At 40.6% G+C, this 27,420-nt stretch overlaps 1 protein-coding gene across 1 annotated transcript; it reads right to left on the reverse strand.

Moving 5' to 3' along the window:
- Window positions 1-27,325, reverse strand: LOC114462977 (inter-alpha-trypsin inhibitor heavy chain H3-like). The gene is made up of 24 exons (XM_028446170.1): window positions 27,256-27,325; window positions 24,267-24,427; window positions 24,043-24,147; window positions 23,795-23,957; window positions 23,599-23,709; window positions 22,523-22,651; window positions 22,319-22,435; window positions 22,022-22,190; window positions 21,019-21,129; window positions 20,319-20,500; window positions 20,049-20,228; window positions 19,842-19,960; window positions 15,569-15,727; window positions 15,381-15,502; window positions 14,489-14,503; window positions 12,144-12,230; window positions 11,271-11,336; window positions 8,482-8,589; window positions 8,181-8,352; window positions 2,393-2,541; window positions 2,162-2,246; window positions 755-923; window positions 379-648; window positions 1-285 (listed from the first exon to the last, which is right to left on the reverse strand). Exons 1-24 carry the CDS (start codon window positions 27,322-27,324, stop codon window positions 1-3), a joined length of 3,303 nt encoding a protein of 1,100 aa, XP_028301971.1. The 5' UTR covers window position 27,325.
- Between the last annotated feature and the right edge of the window lie 95 nt (window positions 27,326-27,420).

The raw sequence follows: 27,420 nt of genomic DNA on the forward strand, positions 1-27,420 counted from the left end.
TCAAACTACATAGAAAATGGTACCATTGAATGTAGCGTTTAGCTTTGCTGTCTCTTTGCTGAGGTCTTCATTTTCAGAGCTGGAGTGTTCCTCCACCATCCAGTCTTTGTCAGGAGGGATGTGGAGCTCTGCGTCTACTGACAGACACAACTCTATTATCACAGAGTCGTGGGACGCAGCGAAATCCTCACAAAGTTCAGCCTGATAGGTGGTAAGGAGGGAGAGGACATTTATGGCTCTGACCGAGAGGGCAGCGGCCGCATAAGTCCTATGGGACAGGTCCGACTGGAGACGGTCCAATCTTGATGGCAGCATGGGTCTTCATGGAGACACAGCGGGCTGAAGTGGGAGCAGGTGCGCTGTGACGAGCGGTTGCACCTGCAGCATCCTGAGCAGTTCGCGGGCTTTCGTGGAGGATGGAGGAGCCTGCAACCGGGAGCTTTCCAAGTGAACGGGTGGTTCTGCCAGGGGCGAGCCACTTCCTCGAGAAGCTCGGGGAAGAAAGGGAGAGTCTGTCTCGGAGCGCCTCGGGAGAGCGGGAGCTGCTTCCCCTCGTAGCGGGACCTGATAGTTTCCGACAGCACATTTGCACACATCCACGGTCTCCAGGCTCGGAGTACTAGAGACAGGTGTGGAGCCCTCCATGTCCTCCCGAGAGGCAGAAAAGGAGGCAGGCAGTCCACAAAGAACACTTTGTCCCCTTCGCCCATCCCGTAGAGGGGTGTGTCGGAAGAGTCCCCATCAAATTCTCCACAGTCAATAACAAGGACATCCTTGTCAGGGGGGAGATATCTGCCAGGTTCAGCTGAGAGCCCCAGCTGGAGCCTTGAACAGCGGCAGATTCCATGGGGACCAACACCGTGACCGTGTCGTGTGTGGAGGAAGAGGGGCCTTGCTTGGGTCTTAGAAGCCGCGCCAGTCTCCTGTGGAGGGACCAGGCGCTGAACGTAGCATAGTGCTTGCAGGAGGCTGGAGAGTACGTCCTTGCAGGATGTTTTGTAAGTAAGTAAGTCATTTATTTATAAAGCGCTTTTATTAAAATTACAAAGTGCTGTACAAAGCTGTGGGGGAAATTAATAGTCAAGGGCCGGCAGCTATGGTGAACTGGGGTCCATGAGCTCTGGTCTTATGGCACAGTGCTAGCAGTGGAGCTGTCACCATAGTGTGAGGCCGCTGGTGTCAATGTGCAGAGCGGCAGCGTTGGAGGGAGCAGACAGCCGGAGCTGGACCTCGGAGCTTCACACCTTGTGGCAACGAAGAACAGCACTTCACCACGCGGTGGAAGGTAAGAGCTGTTAAGCCTTACCTTCCGATCTAGTGTGGTCCAAAGCTAGGCACTAGCCCATGCCAGCATTCATCGCCAGGATAAGAAGAAAATCCCACCTGCGAACAGTTAAACTGGTCAGAGGCAAAAATACCCGAGGTAGCTGAGAGGAGAAGAGGTTTAAAAATGATGCGCACCTGTTTGTCCTTTCCTCTTATACAGTAGGAGCTGAGAGGTTCTCCTATCGGACTGATGTGGTTCACCGGCCAATCAGGATTGGCAAAGTGAAATAGGTATGAGGAATGTAGCAGAGGCGACATCCCATATTGAGACATCTCACAAGATATTATGAAATAGAACAGGATTTGTTTTCAAAGTATATCAAATTAAATGTATATCAAACTCAAAAACTAACTGGAATAATTGATTTTTAAGGCCTTAGAACATGACATGATTACAAAAACGATAAAAGGAAAAAAGGAAAAGAAACCAACAGATTGGAATTTTTTTTATTCAGAGACAATACACAGATACAAAATCAATGTCATTGTGTGTCAATTTGTTTTTTGTAATTTCACAATATTTTTTTCAAGTTGTTGAACTAGTTTAATGACACCAAAGGTTTTCTTTTCAATTCTATAATTTTTTACTCTGAAGAGAACACACGGGCGTACAATATAGATGATGGAGTCCACATGGGTTCTTTGTTAAACTTCTTCAACCATGAACTTGGCCACAGGTCTCAGCAGGGCGGACTTATGAGGAAGCCACCAGCAGCTCGTTTGGAAAGGCGGGACAATACTGTAGTCATCAGCACTGTCACTGGGAAAGGAAAAGTAACTGTTGGAGGTACGGAAAACACACACACACTGCCTTAGGGAAAGAAAACAAACACACCTCCGAGCTTCGATTTCCTCATCTTTAACCCTCAATTTTGTAGTAGGCGACTGGTGGATTATCTCATAGGTTACGGGCTTCAGAGCTGAACACAGAGACCAACCACACCATGAGATACACATGGAGAAAAGGATATTTTTAGATACACAAAACATGTATTACATCCTTCAAATAAATTATAATCTACAACTACATATATTTAAACTTCAGAATGTTTTTTCTTCCATTCACCTAATATTCCTTCACCGAAGTTGTCTGAAGGCTGCTGTCTTAAAACAGGCCACAGGAGTTCTTTATCCGTCTGTCCATGAACTATGATGACCAGCTGCATGTCTCCGGCTGCAACATCTATTTCTTTGTCTCTTCTGATCACCGTTATACTAAAAAAAAGGAAAAATTGTTTTGTCTTGATGCAGGTAAGAGAAGTCATAGAAATACTGTACTATATGTGTATTTATCTGTATTATATTTGTATTATTTATTTGTTTTTGTTTTATTTTTCCGCAGGCAGAGGTTTCTGCTATCTAAGTACTAGGGATGCACCGAAATTAAAATTTAAATTTGAATATAAAATATAAACGCTTGGCCGAATACCGAATATCGAATGTGGTTGTTAAGTTTTTCACAATTTTCACAATTTTTTAAAATAGTGCCTAAATAGCCGAGAATTAATTTTTAGACAGGTTTTTTAAAGAAAGTAAATGTTTATTGAATATTCTAAAAAAAAATGTAGACATTCCAGTAGCCTTTTCTTTTAAGAAAAAAGCACAACAAAGTTTTTCATTTATATTAGCCCTTCAAATAAAACAAAACATGCATTCCAAATAAAAACTAAAGTGCATTAAAGGGGAACTATGATGAAAAAAAATCCCTTTATAATGGTTTTGCTACAGTGATATATATCCCTTTAGCCTCATTCAGAGGGCCAAAGTTGAAAAAGTTCTGTTTCCTTCCTCCCTTGTTATTCTACATTTTGTAAAAAGTCAGCTTTAAACGGGCGAGTTGGATTTTGCCCACGTTGGTAGGTGACGTTACCTAACACGCCTCTTGGATTGTGAGCTCCTCCCTCTCCAACTATCCAACAGCTAAAACAACACTGCGGTTTAACATAGAATATATATTATACTTTATTGCCATATATGTAAATGCAAACTGCACTACTGGACCCCCAAACTGCACTACTTTTTCTGCTGCCGATCCTGTTGGGAGTCACTGCTTGGAGCCATTGTTCACACACAACAGTTGTTAGCACTTATGCTATACCAGTCTATGCAGCACAGATCCAACATCGCTTGTGAACTGAGGAGGAAACAATGGGTTTGTTTACGGATTCGTGGCTCACAGCTATAACAATGGACTCGGTTGTGGAACTGGACAGCTTCCAACTTTTACACGGTGACTGATGATGGATAGCGGTAAACGGAAAGGAGAGAGTCTGGCTGTGTTTGTGTGCGGAAGAGGAGCTGCTGCTGCTCTGGTTCTGCAGCAACGCACACACACTTAAATCTAAATCACTGCACGTTGTTTGATTGTGTCATTGTGTCACACGCTACTATTCGGCCTTGCTTTTAACTCACAAAACCAAAGGCCGAATGTTGTTTATTTTGCAATATTCGGCCACCGAATAATTGGTGCATCCTTACTAAGTAATTTTAGGGCCTGTACTATGAAGTTGAATTTCCTCTTATCGCGCTAACTTCCGGGATTTATACAGTGTGTGGTGTACTCCAAAGCAGGATAATGTCTTACAGGGCTAAATCACTGTGGTAACATGGGCTAAACAGGATTCTCGCCAGAGCTGTTGAGCGTAGGGGCCCCCTACCTTGTCATTTTGCTCCCCTACAGAGCGATGGAGCCCTCTACGCTCAGTTTTTGGCAATGTTGGGGGATTTTCTGTTGTTTTTTAATTTCTTTAATGGGTACCGTTATAATAATTGTTGCACACTTGGACACAAAAGGAAATTCTAGGCGTGAACGAGTTTTTTAAACTCTCGTTTTAATTTATATAACGGAGAAACACATACATCAGCCGCACCATCTATTTAATACAGGCGATTTGCTCGGACACTCCCGTCTTTACCTAAGAACCCCTGGATACCCCCGATGCTACCCCCGATGCTACCTGTGAGATCCTCCACTTACGTAACCGTAATCACCGTCCTAACCCTGCTTAGCAACAGGCTCCCCTTTACAGGGCAGGGCCCAGGAGACGAAGAGCTGATCGCTCCTCCTGAGACCCTTTGTCGCATCCATGTATACGCACACAGCACGTACCGGACACAATAAATGCAGCTGCTGCGCACCCTGTGAGGCAGAGAAAGCCGTGACATCATTGGTAGAACAGGAGCCCAACACCTTCAGCACAAAGGCCGGGTTGGGCTTCAATATCATCCTCGCATCACCGGGGAAGAACTGAGCACACAACGAGTGCACTGACAGTGCATGGATGTCACTGACACGCTTAGGTGATGCTAAAGCCAGAAGAAACAGCCATCAGGGACACATATTTCAAGTTTCGAGCCCCCTGCCTGTGACAGCAAGTCCCCCTCCCCTGGGAGCTGTCAGGGGGGAGCGCACAATATCCTGTAGATCTCTGCCAGCCAGTGCATGGCGGGCCAATTTGGAGCCACCAAGATCAGAGCATGCCCATGCTCCCTCACCCTGGTGAGGGTGGCCAGGCGTGAGCTAACACGTCTACCCTCAGAGGGGCCCCAAGACAATGGAAGGAGAAAAACAATGCATACTACACATTTTAGTCCGCGGCAAACAGATCCACCCTGCCCGGTGCGTAATGGGCCAATATCTGTTCCACAACCACCGGGTGAAGCATCCACTCCCCGTAACACAGTGCCCCCCTGGACAACAGGTCTGCGTCCGTGTTCAGAGCCCCCGGGATGTGCGTCGTCCTCAGTGAGAGGAAGTGACTGCAACTCCACAGGATCAGCCTGCGTTAGCAGGTGCAGCCGAGGGAAGCGCAGCCCACCCTGACGGTTGATATACGCCACTGTGGTCATATTGTTGGTTCTCACCAGGACATGGTGGCTCGTGAGGAACGGAAGGAAGTGTCTCAGAGCAAGAAACACCGTTTAGAGCTCCAAGTAATTGATATGGGAGCTCTGGATTCCTAAGCTCCAGAGCCCTCTCACAGAATATCACTTGTGCACCGCGCCCCAGCCTGTCAGGCGTTCGTGGTGATCACCCATCTTGACGTGACGCTACCATCGGCACTCCCTGAGACAGGTAACCCGGGGAGTGCTAGTGACGCAGCAACCTGACCAACACCCTTCGTGCGTCATGAAGCACGAGGTCCAGCTCACATGCAGCCACCCACAGCTGGAATTCTCACATGTGGAGGCGGGTTACAAGGTTGGCCGATGCCATCAGCCCAAGCATCCGGAGACATGTCCTGAATTGGACAAGCCTTCCCGGCCGGAAAAGCGCAAGGCCCGATGCGAACGTTTTCGCCCGTGCCATCATAAGGTGTGCCGTAAATGCAATTAAGCACAGGGATAAACCCAAAAAGATGATCTCCTGTACTGGCACCGATATGCTTTTTCCATGTTTATCACAAAACCCAGGTCGCCCAGGTGATGCAACAGGATACCCGTGTGCGCCCTGGATTCTGTCTCCGACTGTGCCAAAAGCAACCAGTCGTCCAGATACATGGCCAAGCGGATGCCCTGCCTTCTCAGCGGGGCCACTGCAGCCTCTGTGTACCGTACAAACACGTACTTGTAAAATACCCCCTTGAAAGCAAACCGTAGGCACTTCCTGTGGGGAGGATGAATCGGGATGCGGAAATTTGCATTCTTCAGGTCGATGGAGGTGAACCAATCGTCCTGACGCACCATGCGTAACAGGGAGGCATTCATAGACATCCTGAACCTGTACTTCCTGAGATATCTATTGAGAGTCCATAAGATTCCTTCTGGAACAACGGGCATATCCAGGATGTCACTGCGTTCCATCTCGGAGAGGTTTGCCAGGTCGATCCAGCGAGTTCGTTCCAGGAGGACCATGGCTCTCATCCCTCTCTCCATGGCCTGTACCTCACAACGCTGCACTCAGAGGCACAAGTCGGTCACCACCGACATTTCCTCCTAGCCAGCCAGGTCTGGGGCTGACCCAAAGTTATCGCATAGCTCCGCTTGGTAAGCCGTGAGCAGCGATAACACGTTGAGCGCTTGGGCTGAGAGTGCCCCTGCCTTCTATGAGCGCTCTCTCAGGGCTGACTGCAGGTGGTCAGACTTCACAGGCAGGCTCGGTTTCCTGACAACAGACGGCCGCGGCAGCTGATGCATTGAAACCAGTCTCTCCACACTGGGGGCATGCGGAGCAGACCCAGGCTCTCAATGAACTCGCAGTCCAGAGAGAAAGCGCCCGGTACCACGCCCGAGCTGCTGAACGGCCAGCGCTTCCAGGAGCGTGCCACTTCATCCAGCAGCTCAAGGAAGACTGGGAACAGCTGCTTTGCCGTACCCCTGGTCGAGGGAAGGTGCTTCCCCTGATACCGGGACTTGGTCACCTCAGTCACGACAGCAGGCCACGGGATAGATAGGCAGGCAGCAGCGTGCCTGCAAACATTCAACATGTCCGAGCCTGGGAGAGGAGAAACTGGGATGCTACTCTCGTCTCCCTCCTTTGCTTTCTGCGCCGGGGTGACAAAAACGTCATCCTCCTCTTCCTCCTCTGAGATGAAGAATTCAGAGGTAACGTTGTCATCGTCTCCACAGAGATATGTTCTTCGGGCGGAGGAACAAAAACGTCAGTCTGGGAGCCCCAGCTGGGCCCTGCACGGGTTCCGTCTCCATCCTCTCTTCAGCTGCGGGCACGGCACTGAGAGGGGGAAGGGGGGTCCCTGCTCTGCCAGGCTGTTCTGGTGCTCCAGCCCCCTACAGAGATTCTTCACCGTGAAGGCGGTGTAGTGGAAGCAGGAGCCTGGGGCGTCCAGGGCCTGCTGGGCATGTTTCAGCCCAAGGCACTTAGAACAAACCTGGTGGGTATCTCTGGCCCAGATATTCTTCTCACATGCACAGAGGCGAGCCTCCACGCTTCCAGCTCCGCTGGCATGTGGGGCTTTTCCCTCCATTTCTCTCCACGTGCTGGGGTGCAAGCAGGAAGGAAAAGCTGGGTAGCGCTAGCATGTGGCTGCTAGCCGCTAAGCTAGCTGGAGGCCGACAGCCGGCACAGTGAGCCGAAGCGGAGACTGGGGTGTCAGCGTTAGGCTGCAACAGCCGTGGGGGGCGTCGAGCGTCTTCAGCGACCAGAGACAGAGATTTGATGTTAGCGTTCGGCTGTCAACAGCAGTGGGAAGGCATCAAAACAGTGTAAGTCAAAGTGTGAGGGCGAGGAAAAACACTGGTTGACCTGAGCTGGTTGGCAAAAAGATACTCACAGCAGCGTCCGGTGGCAGAGTCCAGAAGAGGGTCCACCTGTGTATGGTTAAGCTGCTGTGGCGAGAAGCTTCTTGAGTGAGAAGAGGAATTTGAATGGCGCTGTGTTCCCCGCCCAACTTACTTATAGGGTGCAGGACTACCTACGGCGGATGAACACATTCACCAGTCAATCAGGATTGGCGTGATGAGATAGAGCTTCTGGGATATGACGCAGAGGCGTATATCCCATAGTGAGACATCGTAATGAATGTTATGGAATAGAAGAACTTTAGCTTTACTTCACTAAATTTGACCCTCAAAGAGTTATACAATTTGAAATTCTCCACTCAAACGACGTTCGCTTATGCACCACACGATTGCCCTATGCTGTGAAAAATTCCTGGTGAGAACCCTGCTGAACACCTAATCTGGTCGAAACAAGGTTATGAAGTAGTCACGGGATCTGACGGAGAATATTTGTTAAGGTGAAGCCTGCCGTATATACACATCCAGCTTGGTAGTACAGGCCCTTAGTGAATTTAAATGTTTGCATGTAGAAAATCATATAGCTTTAAACTATATTAAAAACATTACTTGGTACATTGGCATTTGTGTGTGTTTTGCTCTTTAGAATGCAAAGTCACCTTCCAGCTGGGATGATGCCTTGTTCAGAGTGGTGAGTCGTTGTCTGTCCTATTCGCACACTGATTAACTTTGGGCCGACCTCAACATGGTGAGAATTGTCAAAGTGGATCCCAATCTTGTTGAAGCCACCTTTTACATTTGAGTCAAGCTCACCATTCACATATAGGCCTGCTAATAAAGAGAACAAATGCACATCAGCAACAGTTTTCAAGTATTGTACAAAAATGCAACAAATGATGGATTAAAAAGAAGACACATTCGTTTGTATATCTATATGATGTACCAGGTCGCATTACTGACCTCTGGTGGGATGGTGAAACAGTTTCAGGCGCGTGCCACCAAAGAAGTCAAAACAAAGTGGAAGAGACTGATTCTCACTTCTTAGCAAAAACCGGTGCAGAATCAAAGCTACAGACAACAAAGAAGATTAAATTAAAACAATGAAATAACCAAACTTCATTAGTAGTAAAATTGGACTAGTGTAGTGTTCTGATGTCATCTTCAGTATGAAGGTGAATGGATGTGTGCATGTTGAGAAAGATGGATGATAGTGGTGAACTATTGTCTGTACCAGGAGCATCTTATTACAGATAGATGCTGCTTTTGGAAATAGGATTGAAAATGAATAATGGACTAACACACCACAACAAAATTATTTGCCTGCCATTGTAATTCCAGGAGAGGGAGCACTGTTGTCTTCAAAAACAGAATTAAAACAAAACCCATAATCATTGTCAGTGGACAACGGTAACAAAGTAAATTTACTTAAGTACTTTATCTAATTAAGTACTGTATATGTACCTTTCTTGAGTATAATTTTTTGCAGAGGTACTTATTATTGTTCTTTTAATTTTTTATTTTTCATTTAATTTTAGTTATTTATTTTATAATTATTTTAATTTTTACATTTCTGTCGTGTAACAGTTCACACGTTTCATTGCTTGAGTTCTAGTAGAAAATAAAGATTGTGTTGGAGAATCTCTTCACATAGATGGACCATGGGAAGGATGAAGATACTCCACATGAGCACCCATGACCCATTTTTTTTTAAATAAAATAGTGATTTGTATCATTAAAACAGTATCAAAAACGTATCAAAAAACATTTGGTTAGTTAAAGTAAAGACCAACTGTACCTTACAACTTTAGAATGTATTTATTTTTTGTTTAGTATCCCTTTGCTCTTCTTAATGTTAGATTTCTTGTTAACAAATCACTGCTAATTAATGATATTATTTTGACACATCACTTGGACTTTTTACTTCCTAATGAAACGTGGTTGAATGATGGTATCAGTAATACTATTCTCAATGAAAGTGCACCACAAGACTTTATTTATTTCATTAAGTGTCGTACATGCAGGAAAGGTGGTGGAGTTGCTGCCATTTTTAAATCAATATTTCAGTGCAAAGAAATAACAGTTGGTGATTTTATCTCTTTTGAATATATGTCATTCTTACTGAAGGGTGATTCAAGAGTTCTGTTTTTAGTCATTCATAGACCCCCAAAATATTCTGGAGAATTCATGGATGAGTTTGCAGAACTGCTGTCAGTTGTATGCACTGAATACAACTTTTTTTTAATAATAACAGGTGACTTAAATATTCATGGAGACAATAACATGGACAATACTGTCAAAGAACTGTATGCTTTAAATGGACACTTTTGGTCTTATACAACATGTGACTGGTCCGACACACATTCAAGGTCACACTTAGGATCTGGTTATCTCTAAAGGTGTTGATGTAAGAGACTTAGCTCTATCTGATCATTTCTGTGTTTTTTTTTTACTTGGAGACTGTAACATCTGTTCCCCCTACTTCTGTGTGTTTAAAGAAAAGGTACATAAATGACAATACATGTGCACAGTTTATGGAAGCCATAGCAATGACACCAACCTTGAGTGCTGAGAGAATTAATAATTATTTGGATGAGTTTAATACAAAAGTCAGTAATGTCATAGATGTGGTGGCTCCAATCAAAACTAAGAGAAAACCAAACACACAGAAAACACCTTGGAGGAGGACTGAGATAATGCAGAATTTGAAATATGACTGTAGAAGAGCTGAGCGTAAATGGAGATCAACCAAACTCCAAATTAATCTAGAACTATACAAAATATTCAATGATGGCTTGTTCAAATCAAGGCAGCAATACTTTTCTGAAATTATTGCCAAAAATGTCAACAACTCTTGCACAATGTTTTCTGTAATTGAAAAGCTCACATGATTTTAAATGTTGTGATTGATTTTAAGCTGTTGAATATTTTATCATGTAAAGCACATGAGTTGCCTTGTGTATGAAATGTGCTGTACAAATACATTTGCCTTGCCTTGCCTTGTGATGCTCATATCCTACTAAAAGTAAGGGAAATTGTTTTTTGTAATTAAAAAGTATAAAAACATTTTTTGTCAGAGTAAGTTTCGTGGCAATATGAAGCAGTTCTTATAGTGAATGCTGTTGATTTTCTTAACCAATATTTCTTTCAATTATTTGATAGATGTTATTGAATGCTATTGAAAAGCCCTTTGTTTATTTCTTGAATAACAGTGGATTGGTTTGATGTGGTTTCTTAACACAAACCAAATTTTTATGGTAATAAAACACCACAGAGTGTTATGCAGTTGTATTGCTATTGGATACCTGTTGCATTGGTGTATGAATAAAAACAGTGCATGAGTTATTTGCACTTATGATGACAAAGTTTTTTTTTAATGAAATTTCTTCTGTACCTTTACCTAAGTAATATTTTGACTAAGCTTACTTTTACTTGTATTGGAGTTGCTTTTGACAGAGTATCTGTTTTCAGTCAAGTAATAAAGTTGAGTACTTTGTCCACCTCTGATCATTTTATATGTTGATCAGTTAACTAACAAAATGTAATATAATGTAATTACAAAGTTGGATGTTCTGTAGAATTTCAGTTGTCATCTTATTAAGTCCATCATGTTATATACAGTCAATGTTTTAATGGTGCATGTTATGATAAATACTGTAGATTGATTCCATAATCAGATTGAAAATTGGGGTGTTGGAAACATGTTTGAATCACAAAAATAATTAAATTGAAGCAAATAGACACATTTTTACCTTGAGGATTATCTGTCGGTAATGTTGGTCTTATCATAACAAATGTTGGTGCTGGATCCATATCAACTATAAAACAAAAAGAAGAAAAAGTAAAAAAAAAAATACATAGAGTTTAAATACATTTGAAAAAAAACACAGTTCAACAGCATCTAAATATTTCATTTGATATATATCACAGACTGATTTGTGATCAAATTTTTCAAATGTATATTGTGTGGATACGACCTGCTCGACTTTGACTTATTCTAAATAACTAACATGATATATAATAGTATGTATATTTGTGTTTACAATAGCCATGAGCCCATGATACATCAATTCTTAAACTCCCTATATCAATAGTAGCTCTATGAGCCACTAAAGCCCCAAAGCTTTGCCTGAACTGAGGAAAATGTAGAGTACCTTCATCCCCTTATATGACCCCTTATATGCTGTGACTGGTATTTCTGATGTAGGAATGATTGACAGGTATTCATTATTCAGCGGGTTATGGACCATTAAATGGATTAGAAATCTCTGCATGTAATTTGGCAAACTGGGGGCACTAAAACGTCTCTGCTTAGCGCCATTTTTAGATTTTTGACTAATTCGCCTTTACAATTTTCTAAATAACAACTATCAAAAAACAAATAAATAAGGATTAATTCAAAAGCTTGAATTGAATTATGTCATGCTGTCTTTGCTCTGCGGTCCATCCCAGAATTGTGGTAGTAGGCCTACAGTCATGACAGTGATAGCTTTGTAGGAAAACAACTTTTCTAAATGGCCGTGATTCCTGTAGTAAATACTCTGATGTCAGTTTTCTGTAACCAAGCAATCAAATGATAGAATTATACTTTTGGATGTACATGACATAACTTCAGTGTATCATACATTGAGGGTAGAATACATCTGCTGACAGTGAAATGCTCAAATCATGAGATTCCTCTTCGTCATCAAGAGCAGGAAGAGACATACGCTCTGAAAAACAAAAGAGAATATAATGAAACTAATACACAGGCAACAAATCATTTTTGAAAGAATCCTGAAATGTTTTAGTCTTTCTTAAGTTTCATTTAATTTGTTTCATGATCATTGTTTTGTTATATTTTCATAATAAATTTGTGGCACTTCACCAATAACACAGCAGCTCATCCAATCAGAAAATATTATGACTTCAGCCAATCACAATCCTATGACATTGGCCCTGTCCCAATACTCGCACTTCCACCCTCGCGTCCCTCATTTCCACATTCCTGATGATGGATGCGAGTGTGTAGGGTGTCCCAATTTTCCAGAGTGGTCTTTCGCCCCGCCCCCATAGCGCCCGTGATCCACACTTTGCTGAAGCCTACATCCAAGCGAACTTTGGCGAAGCATATTACCCATAATTCTTAGCGGTATAGATCAAAAGGCAGAAAAAGCACTTGAAATCTGAATAATAAGAGAAAAATTACCGTGACAGGTATTCTCCATCCACATACAGACCAACGCATCCAGACGATTTATAAATATATTTAAAGGTTGTCCTGACTCGGCTATAGACATACCTGTCAAGTTTTGGATTTTTTTCTGGTGCCCACTATATATATTTATATATATATATATATATATATGCAATATTGTAGTTTCCTATATCGCCAAAATAAAAAACTTGATACATCTTGAATCTCGATATATCGCCCAGCGTAATTCCTAAATTATAAAACAGCCTAAATTAAAACATAAATGTGTACTGTATGTGAAGCACATGTGTTTATTTAATATACTTACAGTTTATATACAAGTCAACACTTTGCATATGTACTGTTAATTTTACGTTGCTTGTCTCTAAGTTAGACATTTACATACATTTAATTTTATTACATATTTTCCTATAATTTCTCATGCTCACTCGTGGTTCTCTGGTATTCACTAATGACTTATTAGACACATTTGTTACAGACTTTACATTCTTTAACACTTTTTGAAAATAGTAAATATTTGTGGCGCTTGTGATTGGCTGATTTTTCATGCTGACTTACGTGGTTCCTTCTGCTGTGGTAGACGTTAAAATCTCAGTTATTAATTTAACAGAACGTGAAACTGTGTTCCATCATGCTGCTCTTTAGGAAGGTAAACTCTCTGTCACATTTTCCGAAGTATCTTTTTTCTTTTTTTTTTTTACCTCTTCATCTATCCATCTCTCTTCGGAGTTGTTTCCGGGTTTAGTGCCGCTGTCAGCTCTAATCTCGCGAGAGCTGCCACCAAGCCAGGCCATTTCAGATGGCAGTTCTCGCGAGACTAGTGACGGCGTTCAGTTTAGTAAGGCATATTTTAATTATAAATACATTAAAATACGGGATATTTACGGGAAAATACTAATACGGGAAGATGGCGGGAAAGAGGGGTAAAATACGGGAGTTTCCCGGCCAAAACGGGATACTTGACAGGTATGGCTATAGAGAGTGATGATGGGGTTCCCTGCAGTCAGTTGCCCATAGCATTAAATTACTGTTTGAACAAACTCTGGCATCCCAGAGAGTCTGACGTATACGTCTCCTTCTGTCCCTGTGCTTTTTTCTCCTCAAAATGGTTGTTTGATGCAGTTTTAGTAGCATTTTCAGCAGCAATATTGCAAAAATGGATGTCGCAGATATGACACAGCGGCGCAAGTCGATGACGTAAATCGCATTGTCCAAATTCTGCAATTTTTGCACGCTTGTAACCTGTGCACTCGAACTCTTACGTGCACTTGTAACAAGTGCACACTTCGTAGTGGAGCGTAGGGTGCAGTGTGGGTATTGGGACAGGGCCTAAGAGTCATTACCGATGCAATATGGCACTACCGGAAGTCAGGTTCTTATTACTCTTGGCTACTTCACAAGTATTGTTGACACACCTTACCTAGCTAAACCTCGAGTATTTTATACTATGATCTTTTGATAAAGCTTGCAATTAAAGTGCACTACAGGTGCTCTTTTACATCTGAACGTACTATGAAAAAATACATTAAAACACGGACAGTGGATGTTAAGAGGAGCACTTAATCACTCTTCCTGAAGATATTTTTTTGTCACATATATTTGTCTTTAGTGAACAAACAATGTAGACTTGTGAATGGTGCATATCATTAAAAGCAAGGTTTAAATATGCAATAGATACATTAAGATATATTGTTTTAGCTTTTGATGTAAGTGTGTGAATGTAAGCAGACATTTGAAGATGCTCAATGTTTGGCTGATGAGACTAAGCCTTACTTGGAGCAGTCCCCCCTGTCAAGAGAAGACAAAGACAAAATAATGTGTTAATACAGAGTTTCACTGTTTACATAACACATGCATTTGTTTCATATTTGAATCAAGTTAATTTCAATATATGATGTTGCCTAGTATTATTAAAGCTATTAGTGCAATCCTTTATCAACAAACTGTAGTTACTGAACAACAGGTAAAGCTAACTGTATTATTTGTAGCTAAAGTAAATTAAAATAAGGATATTTTTTAATTGGGAGATTTAGAAAAGAATCGATTTTATGAGTTGACAAAACATGATCAAATGTTTTGGTATAACTACACTTTTTACATAATCCTGAGTCCACAACTGCATGGTGTTGTTTCCTCTACAACAGGGGTTCTCAACTGTTCCCATCCTTGGACCCACATTTTGCCACGGTCATTAAATCGCGACCCACTTTTTTTTTTTTAAGAATTCTACTAACCAAATTTAGTCTTACAAAAATAGCTGTTGAAAACACATATCTTTTTAAAAACATAAATCTATATATTTTCCTGTGCAACATTAATTTCACAGCATGCCTGTCAAAAGAAAAGCTTATTTCAAAATAAAAGACAAGTCCAACATGAGAGACATTAAGTATATATTTATTTTTGATCAGCTGTCTGTGACCCATCCAGTACACAGCCCACTTGTGGGTCCCAACCCGCCAGTTGAGAATCGCTGCTCTACAACACATTACTGTCTACATAGATACAAATATAACCTACACACCTCATATAAGATAAAATCATAATAATAATAACACAGTCACTAACTAGTTTTGTAAAAGAGCTTATCACTTGTTGAGTTTTTTCATGAAAAGCTGCAAACAGTGCAGTACCAGGAAGACAAAATAACCTGCAACTGTCCTACCTTGTCCATGTTGTGAACCACCAAAAACACCAGGATGATGGTGAAAACGATTCATAAAAGGAGGAGGACCAGGAAGACCAGGAGGACCAGGAGGACCAGGATGACCAGGAGGACCAGGATGACTAGCAGGAAAAAGACTTCCATGACTATAAAGAATAGGTAAATCTGAATCCGTTTCCCAACTTGACTGTGGTTTTCCTTCCTTAGGTTTATCAAGCACATCCGTTTCCTCTCCTGGCGGCTTGGTGACCACCATGGATGTGAGCGGGGTCACAAAGCTGTACTTAAGGGACAACTCCAAAGCCTCCTTCTGCACCGCCTCCTTCTCAGGTCCAGATAAAACAACCCTGAGACACAAATTGTTGTGTAAACAGAAAAGATAGTAGAAAGTACTACAATGTTGATTCCACCATGCACCCCCAACTTGTTAGTTTTGTTCAGCTACAATTTTTTCATCTCAACCCTACATCAAATTATGTTATTTTGAAAAAAAAAAAAAAAAAAGACCTAAATGATAATGTTAACACATAAATGTTTGTGTTTATGTTTGCTAAATTAAAAAAAGGGTTTCAATTCTCATTGAATGATTAAGATTTGGATTAAAAATGAAAGTGAACTATTAATTTGTTCAGTTTTTGTTTTGCTCTGACGTATTTGAAGGCATCCATCATTTTAAGCTCCTCTCATTAGTCTAAAATTGATGTAAAGAAACTAAACTGGCTGCTGCAATGCAATGAGAACAACTACTGTAATTTCCAGTCTACTGTACAAGCTGCTACATTTTTTCCCACGTTTTGAACCCTGCGGCTTAAACAATGAAGCAGCTAATTTGTGGATTTTTCCGGTTTTCAAGCTTCATGCCTTTAAACAAATTGAGCTCAGCCACATTAGGCCAGGTGCACCAATAAAATTGTTTACATGAAATCATTCGCGCTCCCACTGAATCATTCTGATCAGTCATTTTGTCATGATGCATACTCCCTCATCATAACAACGGCACAGAGAAATGCTGTCAGAGAGAAAGAGACAGAGAGCGCTGCAGCAGCCTGGAAAAATTAATAAAGTAAAAATCTGTCAGTTTGTAATAGAAGGAAACAAATGGCTTTGTAAGCACCATTTCATATGGCCTACATGATCATGAATAATTCATGTTTATATATTAGTTTTGTAAATTTTGGTTAAAAGGAAATGATACATTTCATATGTAATATCTTGATTTAAAAACGATGTACATTTGTGAGAATTGGGCTATTTACAAAGAAAGCAAGAATGCATGTCATTTTGCTATAAGAGGGCGCAGTTGTATTGTTTGTGCCCATGAACAGGAAGTTGTTTGATTTGACGAAGAAGAATAAAAGATGGCTGACAGAGCAACACGTTCGTTTTACCATGCTGCGACGGATAAAGTTGTTACACGTGTAAAAGCAGTCTCAGTGTCAGTCATTTCCTGAAGAGGTTAAACTAAGAACATAAGAAGAACCTAAAAAATTGAAGATTATCCTCTACAGGCTTAAAGTTGTTAAATCACTGCGTAAGTCTTGTTCAGGAGTCATCGGTGCTCCCGAGGGCTGGGGTGCGAAGCGCGGCTGGACTCGCTGATGAAGAAGTTTACGTACTCTACTAAGAGTCTGTGTGTGTGTGTGTGTGTGTGTGAGTATATATATGTATGCGTGTGTATGTATATCTATATATGTGTGTATATGTATATTTAAAAAACACAAATATTGAAATAAAACAATAATTTCAAATGTATGTATGTATATATATATAATAACTGCAGTAATTCAAAAGAGAAATAAAATAAGTGGATGTGTGTGTGTGTGTATATGTAATCAGTGGCGGCTGCTGGTCTTTCATGCAGGGGAAGCTCATTTTCTGCCTACTTCAGAAAATGTATCTGTTTATTTAAATGTGAATTCTAGTAGAATTCACATTTTGTTGTCAACAACTATTTGTAGATTATCACACACGCACGCGCGTGACGCTGCGGTAATGAATGAAGAACGTCACGCTGTCACTGTCAGTTTCCTGTTATAAGAAGCTGATTCTGAACTAAACATACATGTGTTCTGTCATATATTTAGTCAATGAAATGTACACACAACACTACATATTTGACCACTGATTTTAGGGGAAGCTGAGGTTCCCTTGTAGTCTTAAAGCATCCGCCACTGATATGTATATATGCTTGCACAGAAGTTGGTAAACACGTATAGAAGCGTACAGTCTCACAGGACACTCTCTACCCCCATGTCAACTCTTCTCCAACCCCTAACCCTTTTTTTTCTTTTACATCCACTCAACACACACCTCGGTTATGCTCACATTCGTATGGACAAAGCCAATCCTTCCTTTTGTACCATTCACTGTAGAAAGTACCAACAATGTTCTGACCTCTAAAATACATCCTATAATCATTAGCGATCATGCGCCAATATCCCTCACCCTGAAGTGTGACTCTAATCAGAAATGATCTTCTCTATGGGGCTTTAATACTTCTTTACTTAATGACAGAAATAGAACAGCTAGACTGCATACATATTCAACTCTCTGATCTCCCTTTTATCACTGCGACCCTCAAACGTCATAACTGCTTTAAAAACCCACTGATTGCCTCCACCCTGACTGCATGGTGGAAAGCCCTGGACATTACAAATGTTCAATTAAAAACTAGCATGTTGTCTCCAATCTGGCACAACCCTGACTTTAGAAACAGAAAAACACCGCTCTATCAAAAAACATTGGAAGAGAGCGGAATTATTCATCTCCAAGACCTCTTTGAAAATTATAAGCTCAGGACATGTAACAATCTAACCCAAACATTCAATATAAATAAAAGTAATTTTCTTCAGTACATACAAGTAACAGAGACAATTATGAAAAATACGGCGATAGATCTAGTCACCTTGCAACCTCCAGAACTGGTTATATATATGAAAAGTATCTCAACAAAATCATAAAAACTCTCAAAAATATACAGAGCACTCTTGAACACTAACTCTAATCACTTACCAATCGCTAAATGGGAAGCTGAACTCTCAGTCACCACGAACACCGATTTCTGGACAGAAATTTGCTGTAATACTTTTAAGATGACTAAAAACACCAATCTTCAACGAATTCAATATAAGGTCCTCCACAGATCCCACATTACCCAACAGAAAATGCATAAAATGGGCTTCTCCCCAACAGACATCTGCTCTCAGTGCACCCAGGGAACAGCTGATTCATATTTACATGCCGTATGGCTTTGTTCCCCAGTTCAACAGTTTTGATTTCTAATCACTGAAAAATTGTCCTCCATTTTGGACTGCAGGATTCCTGTATCTCCAAATCTCTGTCTGATAGAAGACCTGACTATGCTTGACCTTCCATTAAACCAATCGCAATCCATCCTTGCAGCACTCGCCATGGCAAAAAAAATAAAAAGATAAAAAAATCCATAACCACAAACCAATAGCAAAATCTCCTCATAGAAAAAGATGTCTGCGCTCAGAAAAAATAAAATAACCTGCTTTGAGGAGCGTTGGACTCCTTTTTTAATTGCATTAAAACTTGATTTTTCATTTTTAGCCTGATGATCTAGCATGCAAGCGACTGAAAAAAAGTTTACGTAAAGAAAGAGGACGGTCAGACAGAGACGGAGCGGAGATCAGAACAGCCTTGATACAGACCGTATCTCTGCTCTACTTTTTCTACAGTAAAAGTAACGCTTTGTAGTCTGGAAAAAAGGAAACGATAAACAGCATAAAGTTGCCAAATCACCACGTTTAATTTGTTTGGAGTCCTGCTCGGCGTCTTACAAGACAAAATGGTATATCAGTCTTGTTCCAGTAAAAAGTGACCATAAAAAGCTGTAAATGAACTGATATTTAGACGTGGATTAGTGAGGAGATGAGTTCATGTGAAGAAGGAAATTTATCAGATGAAACACATAAATCTCAGTGAAATCTAACTTGAGTATAGCAGCACGCCTACCTGACCATTCTCATCAGCCAATAGAGTGCGGCTTATGTTACGCAGCAGCCTTTGTGTGGATTTTTCTTGGAAAATTGCTAAATTATTGGAGTGCGGCCAATATAATGGTGCGCTTTATAGTCCGGAAATTACAGTAGTTACAGAGTTAGAGTTTTTTGACGTAGCACATTGGATACAGGGGCAGTGTTCTTCATTAGCTCCCATCTTCTTTCTTGATTTTCATCTTTATTTAGGTATTTGTAGTGCTTTACTTACCATTTTCTTTAACAATGGGGAGTAAGATAGCACTGACTGTGGCTTTATGACAACCTGATCTTTAGTACCTGTAGCTATATCTTTCTAAATAGTATTGCATATGACCTTTAAAAGAGCTTGCAATTAAAGTTCACTAAAGGTACTCTTTAATCTTTAATTGCTGTTAGCAGAGGTCACAAACCAGGAGCAGGTAACTATAGAAACAAAGAAGATGACTTTCACACTCACTCTTTCTGTAGAAGCTGTTTCACTGTGAGGTAGGCCCAAACCCTCTGAATTTGGTCATCAGAGACCACTTCAGTGAATTCCACACTGTTCACTTCAGAAAATCTCACCTTCTTGTTTGCCTGTGTCACAGTCAGAGTGTATTTTAAAACAGTCTTCAAAAAAAAAAAAAGTCTCATCGGATCAAGGTTGAAGTAAATGGATTCTCACCGAAATGGCAATAACTTGTGAATCGAAGTTCTCACTGTTGTTGTCAGTAACCTGACCGGCCACAACAATCTCAGAGCCATTATAATACATGCTGAAGTTAGTCTGGGTCAGATTGCTGGCTCCAGAATAAGTCATTGCCACATCCAGCAACAGAGGATTGGCCACCTCCTCATAGAAACCCTGTTTATTTACAGTTTGGACAAGAGACATAAGATTCTCCTCGCCAAAAAAAATGTATCATTACAGTGAAGTACTGTGACCGATCAGTACCTTAAGCTGTAAATCAGCATCAGAGTCGTCATAAATCCTCCGTGCCACCCCATTGTTCTGCAGAGACATCTTCTCAAGGAAGTTGAAGTTTACATCAAAACCAAAACCCAGACAGTAGAGAGGGAACTTGTCTGCGATGGCTTGTCTCACATTTGACTGGATTCGTTCAGGATTAGTCACCCCTATATAAAGAAAAGTAGTTTAAACTTAAAGAGTTTCTAAACGCCAAAACCACCTTTTTTCTGCTGCATACAAATGTATTTGGGGAGGAGGTAATGCTGTTGATTAAATATTGGTCCAACTCACACCATTTTTAAAAATGTTAATGCCCTCTATGGGTTGAAGCCCAACTACTACAATGGATTTTTGCTACTGGCTGAGAACAAGATCATGTGACGTTTTGGGACCATCTTGTGTCACAAACAAATACTGTTAGCCCCGCCCTTTTTATAAAAATTAACACCTGTGGGCTCTACAATCTGTGGTGAGCAGGATTTTATAGTACAGACTGGGCGTGTCTTAACTGCTTCAAGAGCCTCGCCCATAATCAAGGAATTTCCCTCCCAGTGGCAGGTCAGGAGAAAGCAGGAGATTATTACACATCAGGGATATTTGTTTGTTTGCTTCAAAACTTTGTTTTTGGAAAGTAAAAACGTTTTAATCATGCATGTATGTGCACATCTGTGAGTCGTTAAATAACCTGAGGTTGGATCTCCATCCGTGAGAAGTATGAGGATTGATGCTGAGCCTTCTTTATGATGTGCATTCAACATTTTTGTTCCCTCCAGCACTGCTTTGTTAATGTCTGTGGCTGAAATGCAAAAATAAAAAAAAATTAAAAAAATGAATACATACAATTATTATTTTTTTTTTTTTTTTTAAAAAAAAAGGGTTTTAAAGATAGTTCTAACCTATGAACATCTGAGTTATTGATACACTGAAAATAAGTCAAACCAGACGTTAGCTTTTTTCTAAATGGAGGGACTGGATATCAGAACTACATGCAATGATTGCATCATGTTGTAAATAAATGTTCTCCTAAGTTTACTCAACTGAATATATTTTACCAAATATTTCACATGCTACACACACCTGCTATTAATGTGCAATTAGAATGTGTAATTATAAATATTTTTTTTAATAAATAATTTCTGTATATATATATATGGTAAATGGTAAATGGACTTGATTTATATAGCGCTTTATCCCCACACTGAAGCAGTCTCAAAGCGCTTTACACATGAGCTCATTCACCCAATCACTCTCACATTCACACACCAATGGGACAGAACTGCCATGCAAGGCGCTAGTCGACCACTGGGAGCAACTTAGGGTTCAGTGTCTTGCCCAAGGACACTTCGACACATAGTCAGGTACTGGGATCGAACCTCCAACCTCTCGATCAGAGGACGACCCACTACCACCTGAGCCACGGTCGCCCTATATATATATTAAATATATGTTTTTAAAGAGATATAATGAAGTCCAAGGAACAAAATTAAAAACACCAAACATATATTGCAGTGTAAACATGGCCTTAACTAACTTTGTCGCCCACTGATGGCCTGCTTTATTAGTTTCTGCATTGGCCATTTTGCCACAAATGGTAAGAAACAGCTCTGATCAACTTACTGGCAGACCTTTGAATAAAAGGCTTCTCAATATAAAGAAGAAAATGTGAAGTTATTAAAAAGTCTTCTTACATCCTCTGTCTTGGATTTTACGAGCAAAACTTTTGGCACTCTTTACGTTTTCCTCAGTGGCTTGAACCAGTTCTCTTTTCCAATGAAAAATATTGTCATCAAAAGTCATGAGACCAAAGTGATCGTCTTCAGCCAGGTCGTTCAAAATGTGGATCAATGCTATCCGTGTCTGTTTAACAACACCATTAAACAGTACGTTAAAAACTGTGTTTATTGTTGAAAACCTAGTTATTGTTGTTTTTTTTTATTTTGCATCAATCATGATTTTTATGTCACAACTTGCACTGCATACTGTACCTGCTGTATTTTTTTGCCATGCATTGAGCCACTTTGATCAATGACAAACACCACATTTTTTGGCATACGGGGAAGTTCAGATGGAGCAAAGTGATGGACAAAGTAGCCTGGAGATCTCTTTGGATTCAAAGAAGACAATTTAACAACTGTAACGACTATTTGAGCACTTTTGAAAAACCAAAAAACGATTAAATTATGGAATACCTTTAAGTCACCCAATGATGAGATCCTGTTGACATCATAAACAATGACCAGATCTCCATTCAGGCCCTGTTCTCCACAGCTGTCACAGGTTTTTTGTTGGTCTTCTGTCGGATAAAAATGCACCCAGGCCTGGAAACCAGATGAGTTTTTCTGCTTTAAGGTCTTAAAATTTAGTTGTTTGTTTCTGGGTAGTCAAGCTTGGGAAGAGGCTACCTTTGACCCTCTGGTTCCTAACAAACACAAAAAACTCAAACCACAACTTCCATAGAAGATCACTTTGATACATGGAAAATGGTGGGAAAATAGAAAGTGGTAGCACACACTTCAGCTGTTTCAATGCATTAAATTGCCAATAGTGTCAAGCACCAAGGCAAGCAGATTGCTTGAATCAGAGGAACTTGATTGGTTGACATAATACTCTGACTTGTACTTGATAAAACAACAAAGTCATTAATTAGATATCTGACTGTGAGACATGCCTGTTTTTTTGTTTTTAAGCTCTTGTTACTGCAGCTTGTAATATAATTCTTAACAGTTAATTATGCAATTACTGGTAATATAAATGTGAAAGCTGGCATCCCAAACTTTTTTGCCACACAGTGTACTCAACAGTAAGCATTTATATTTGAATTTAAATGAGCAAATTAAAGATTTTGGATGAAAAAGTCAGGAGAATTTATTGTCAGCCCTAATTCTTAACAAAGTGTTGAATGAGAATAACTTTTTAGACATTTTCAACTCCAAACAGGCGTGAAGCATGAATTAATATAATTTACCTTTTATTATTTCGACTAACTAAAAAAAGTTTTCACAATAACAAAGACATTTGCAGGCTCGTTGCACTAGTGTCGGTTCTGAAATGATGCAGTAAAGGTGCATCATTTTGCTGACACTTGGTACTATTGGTGAACATCAAAGATGCAAAACCTTCATGGTAAAAATGGGCAAATATATAAGAAACAATCAGTGTAACAATAAGGATGAAGAAACTGAGATGTATTGTTGAAACCAGTCAAATTTGAGTTGTTTTCAAACTTCATTTGGCACAGTTGCAATTTCTATCTATAGTTTAGTACCTGTTTATCTGCATGTGTTTTAGTGATGGCATTGGCCAGGGCTTTGGTGCTTAATCCTCCCTTCACATCGATAAAACTGATGCCGGCTTTTTCGTGAATGTGCACATCTACCTGGTAAAGAGACAAAAACAACTCAATGGAACCTTGTATTTTAGGAAGAACACCCAAAGGAAGTAAAAGCAGATGAAAACAATACCTTGAAGTCTTGGACCGGCTGCATGGGTCGTGCATGGATTAGCAGCTCATACTTGCCGAGAGTGCGTGTCATCAGCTCCTCATATGTGAGTTCAAATGTGACCTTTTTGTGAGCAGCCACAGTCACTGAAGTCTTAAACTCCTCCAAAGTCCTCCCAACAGAACTAGAAGACAATAAAAAACACAGGAAAGAAGCTGTTTTCTAAATTTGTCATGCAGCAGAAGTTCTTCAATAGTCTATAGGTATACCTGACAAGCCCCGCGCTTTCCCCCCTGGAGACAGCCTCAGTGTACTGCCTCTGAGCTTGCTCCTTTGCTTTAACTGTGCCATCATACACTTGGCCATCTATGAACCTGAGGGTTTAAGAAAATTAAAAGTGATTACATGCACTCTCAATTAGTTTCAGTATGTTTAAAGGGTTTCTATTTTCAACAAATGTGTTTTCATGACTTGTTTTGTCCACTTTACTCACATTCGGAATTTACTGATGAAGGCGTTCTTTGGGATGCGAACATGAAACTCTATCTCTTTGGACTCATTCATGCGATTAGCCACACGGCTTTTGATGACTGTGGTGGCATAGCGTCCAGTGACTGTGGAGTTGATGTGAAAGCTGTAGATGTCCCAGTCATCCTGGGTGAACATTGGAGATGTGTTTCAGCTAAAGTGGTTAACTACAATTGATTTGGATAAAGAAGCTATTGGATTTGGAGAGTGTTGACTTTGTACCAATGAGGAGAACCTCTGTTTTTAGTTTCAGGAGATTATGATTTAACCAGGATTTAACTTCTGTGATGCAGTTTGTAAGGAATGGTGGTAGTGAGGTAGAGCTGAGTGTCATCCGCATAGCAGTGTAACTCCATGTTTTTACGGAATATATTGCCTCGGGGAAGGAGATAAATTATGAAGTGAAGGGACCCCAGGACTGAGCCCCAGGGCACCCCTGTAGTGACGGGGGAGGTGTTTGATTCAAAGGATCTGAGTTGGATGAACTGCAATGTCACGGCCTGGAAATTTTAGGCAAAATTTGGCAATTCTGAGCAACAAGCACGTATGTGAAGATTATAAAAAGGTTGCATTCTATTGTGCAGTTGAGGCTTGAACTCACAATTACTGGTTAACAAATCATTCAATAAGTCATAATGGAACATGCTCTACAACACTGAGCTAATTGGCAAATGGAAATGTCTCATGGAGTTTCACTAACTGACTAAACCAGTCAACTGTGTGCAAGACAGCAGCTGTTAGGGCTTAAAGCAGATTTCCAAACGGCTGTCAAAAATTAAGTGAAAAATCTAAAAATTAAAAAACAATTTTTGCATTGGCTTTAATTGTTAGAATGAGAGTGGAGTTCAAAATGCTGTAAAATTAATAAAAAAATTAAATAGTCTATTTTTGCGATAACATTTTGTAGATGATATTTTCCAAACATCATCTACAAAGACTCTAAAATGGTGTAATTTTTAAATGAAAATATATGAAGCAAGAATTTGCAAGTTTATAATACTAATTACAGCCAAACGTTTTGATGTATTGTAGGCTCAGCTGTCAAAAAATGAAAAAGCTGTGTGGATGATTTGTGTAGGACAGTCTAAAGAAGTGCTGTATCAAGTTTGGAGTGGATTGAGCAAAAAATGTGGGAGGAGTAATGACTTCATAACTTGCATTATGTTTAAATGTTCAAAAGTTTATTCATGGTTGGATGCTCATTAGGTTGATTAGTTGGGAATTTTCAAAATACTCAACTGTAAAGGCTTGCTGTAGTGCCTCCTTTTAGACAATTGGCCTGTTTTTGGAGCTGAAACAATCTGGTATGGGAGTTGACTGAAATTTAGCAATTTTTTGCTCATGGGAAGTATGATTTTTTTTTTAAAGAAGAACAAAAAGAAAGAAAGAATAGATAGGATACGTCCATAGATACTGACTTTTTGCAAATTGCATGTAAAGCTAAACAACTCACATCTTGGATGTGATTTCATGCCTATAATTTCTCTTTAATTCAGACTCCAACCAACTACATGTAACTTTAAATTCCTTTTTGTTAGTGAGACCCTAAATACATGCAGACAAACACCAAAGAAATGTATTAAACAATGATCAGAAGCAACAGTAAGGGATCCTGAGCACCAGAGCTTCATTAATGATTAAGGGTTCTATTCTCCCATGTGCATAAGTCCAAAAAGCCACGCAGCAGCACTGTTTTTGGCTGCGCACTATTCTCCCCCTGTACTTAAGTCAGTCGCTCCTTCATCCCAGTTACGCACTGTGGGTGGAGAAGCCCTGAAATGTGGGTGTTCCCATTCAAATCTTGCTTTCTCGCATTCTCCGGTGTGCGTAAGTCCTTTTCCTCTTACGCGCTTCTGACCTTGGAATAAGTGCAGCGTCCCGATAAGGTGAAACATTATATTGCACTAGAAATATGGACTTAGTTACATATCAAGCCACACGGACTTGTGCGTCGTGCAGCAGCAGCTGTGTTCACTCAGCTGCTGCTGCTCCTCAATTAATGTGACAGACGCAGACTTCTGTCCACGTTGGTCAAAGTGATTCAACTATTTTCATACTATGTCCAACGTAAAGTCACAGTTTGATCCTCTACAAAGTGAAACAAGCTGTCATATGCGGATGAGGATGAACCTGAAACTGTTCTCACACATATTTTAATGAGGCTCAGCTCAGGTCGTGTTATTTCGTCATATCACCATGCTTCTAACTCGATCACGCTTTACAGTGATGATGATGATGATGATGAAGCTGATGATGATGAAGGAAAGAGATTTTAACTGTGACTCAGTCACACTGCAATAACATTACATTGTTTATCAATTAAGGCGTTTCAAATTAAAAGTGTACTTTATCATTTTCACGGATTTCAATGACATTTACAAGCGTTGGGAAAACTCCAGGTTCCGTGATTTCTAGACAGCCCAAAAAAATGACATCACCTCCTCCTTTCCTTCAGCCCGCCTTCATTCACACATATGGCGCTTTTGGTCTACCTTACACGTGGTGGGCGTGTCAGCAGCCTGGACCGGCGAATACGCATAGGAGAGAAGCGCGTAACCAGGCATGCAAAAAAGTGCTTAAGTCAGGGGTGTCCAATTTCAGTCGTCGAGGGCCACTATCCAGCATGTTTTAGATGCTTCCCTCTTCCAACACACCTGATTAAAATGATTAGGATCGTTATCAGACTTCTGCAGAGCTGGATGAGGAGTCGATCACTTGAATCAGGTGTGTTGGAAGAGGGAAACATCTAAAACATGCTGGATTGTGGCCCTCGAGGACCGGAATTGGACACCCCTGGCTTAAGTCCAGACGGGAGAATAGACCCCTAAGTCCAGGGCTCCAACTCCTCAAATGTAAGGATACTAAGAGAAATCCAAATAATTTGTTAAATAAAAAACAAAAATAATAAAACTAAACCTTTATCCTAAAGTGTGGCCAGGTGTTCAGCCTCTTACCTTGTTTGGTAGCGTTGTAACCAAACAAAACAGCCCAAGGAGGGTAACGTGCACCACAGTTCTCCTCATGCTGCCTCCCAACAGAGTGTAGGCAAGGTAGCAATGGTTGGATTTTAAACTCAAGCAAACAAGAGGAGAGATGATGTGTACACAGCTTTTTTCTAA

The sequence above is a fragment of the Gouania willdenowi genome, chromosome 5 (assembly GCF_900634775.1).
Source record: "Gouania willdenowi chromosome 5, fGouWil2.1, whole genome shotgun sequence".
NCBI classification, from domain to species: Eukaryota; Metazoa; Chordata; class Actinopteri; order Blenniiformes; family Gobiesocidae; genus Gouania; species Gouania willdenowi.

Bases quoted from the DNA above. Each gene is read 5' to 3' on its own strand.
- LOC114462977 (XM_028446170.1), bottom strand. From the start codon at position 27,324: ATGAGGAGAACTGTGGTGCACGTTACCCTCCTTGGGCTGTTTTGTTTG. The intron at 8,590-11,270 runs GTAAAAATGTGT...TGTTGTCTGTAG, and splicing joins ACCGACAGATAATCCTCAAG to CTTTGATTCTGCACCGGTTT. The intron at 2,247-2,392 runs GTGAATGGAAGA...CTCTGTGTTCAG, and splicing joins CTTCGGTGAAGGAATATTAG to CTCTGAAGCCCGTAACCTAT.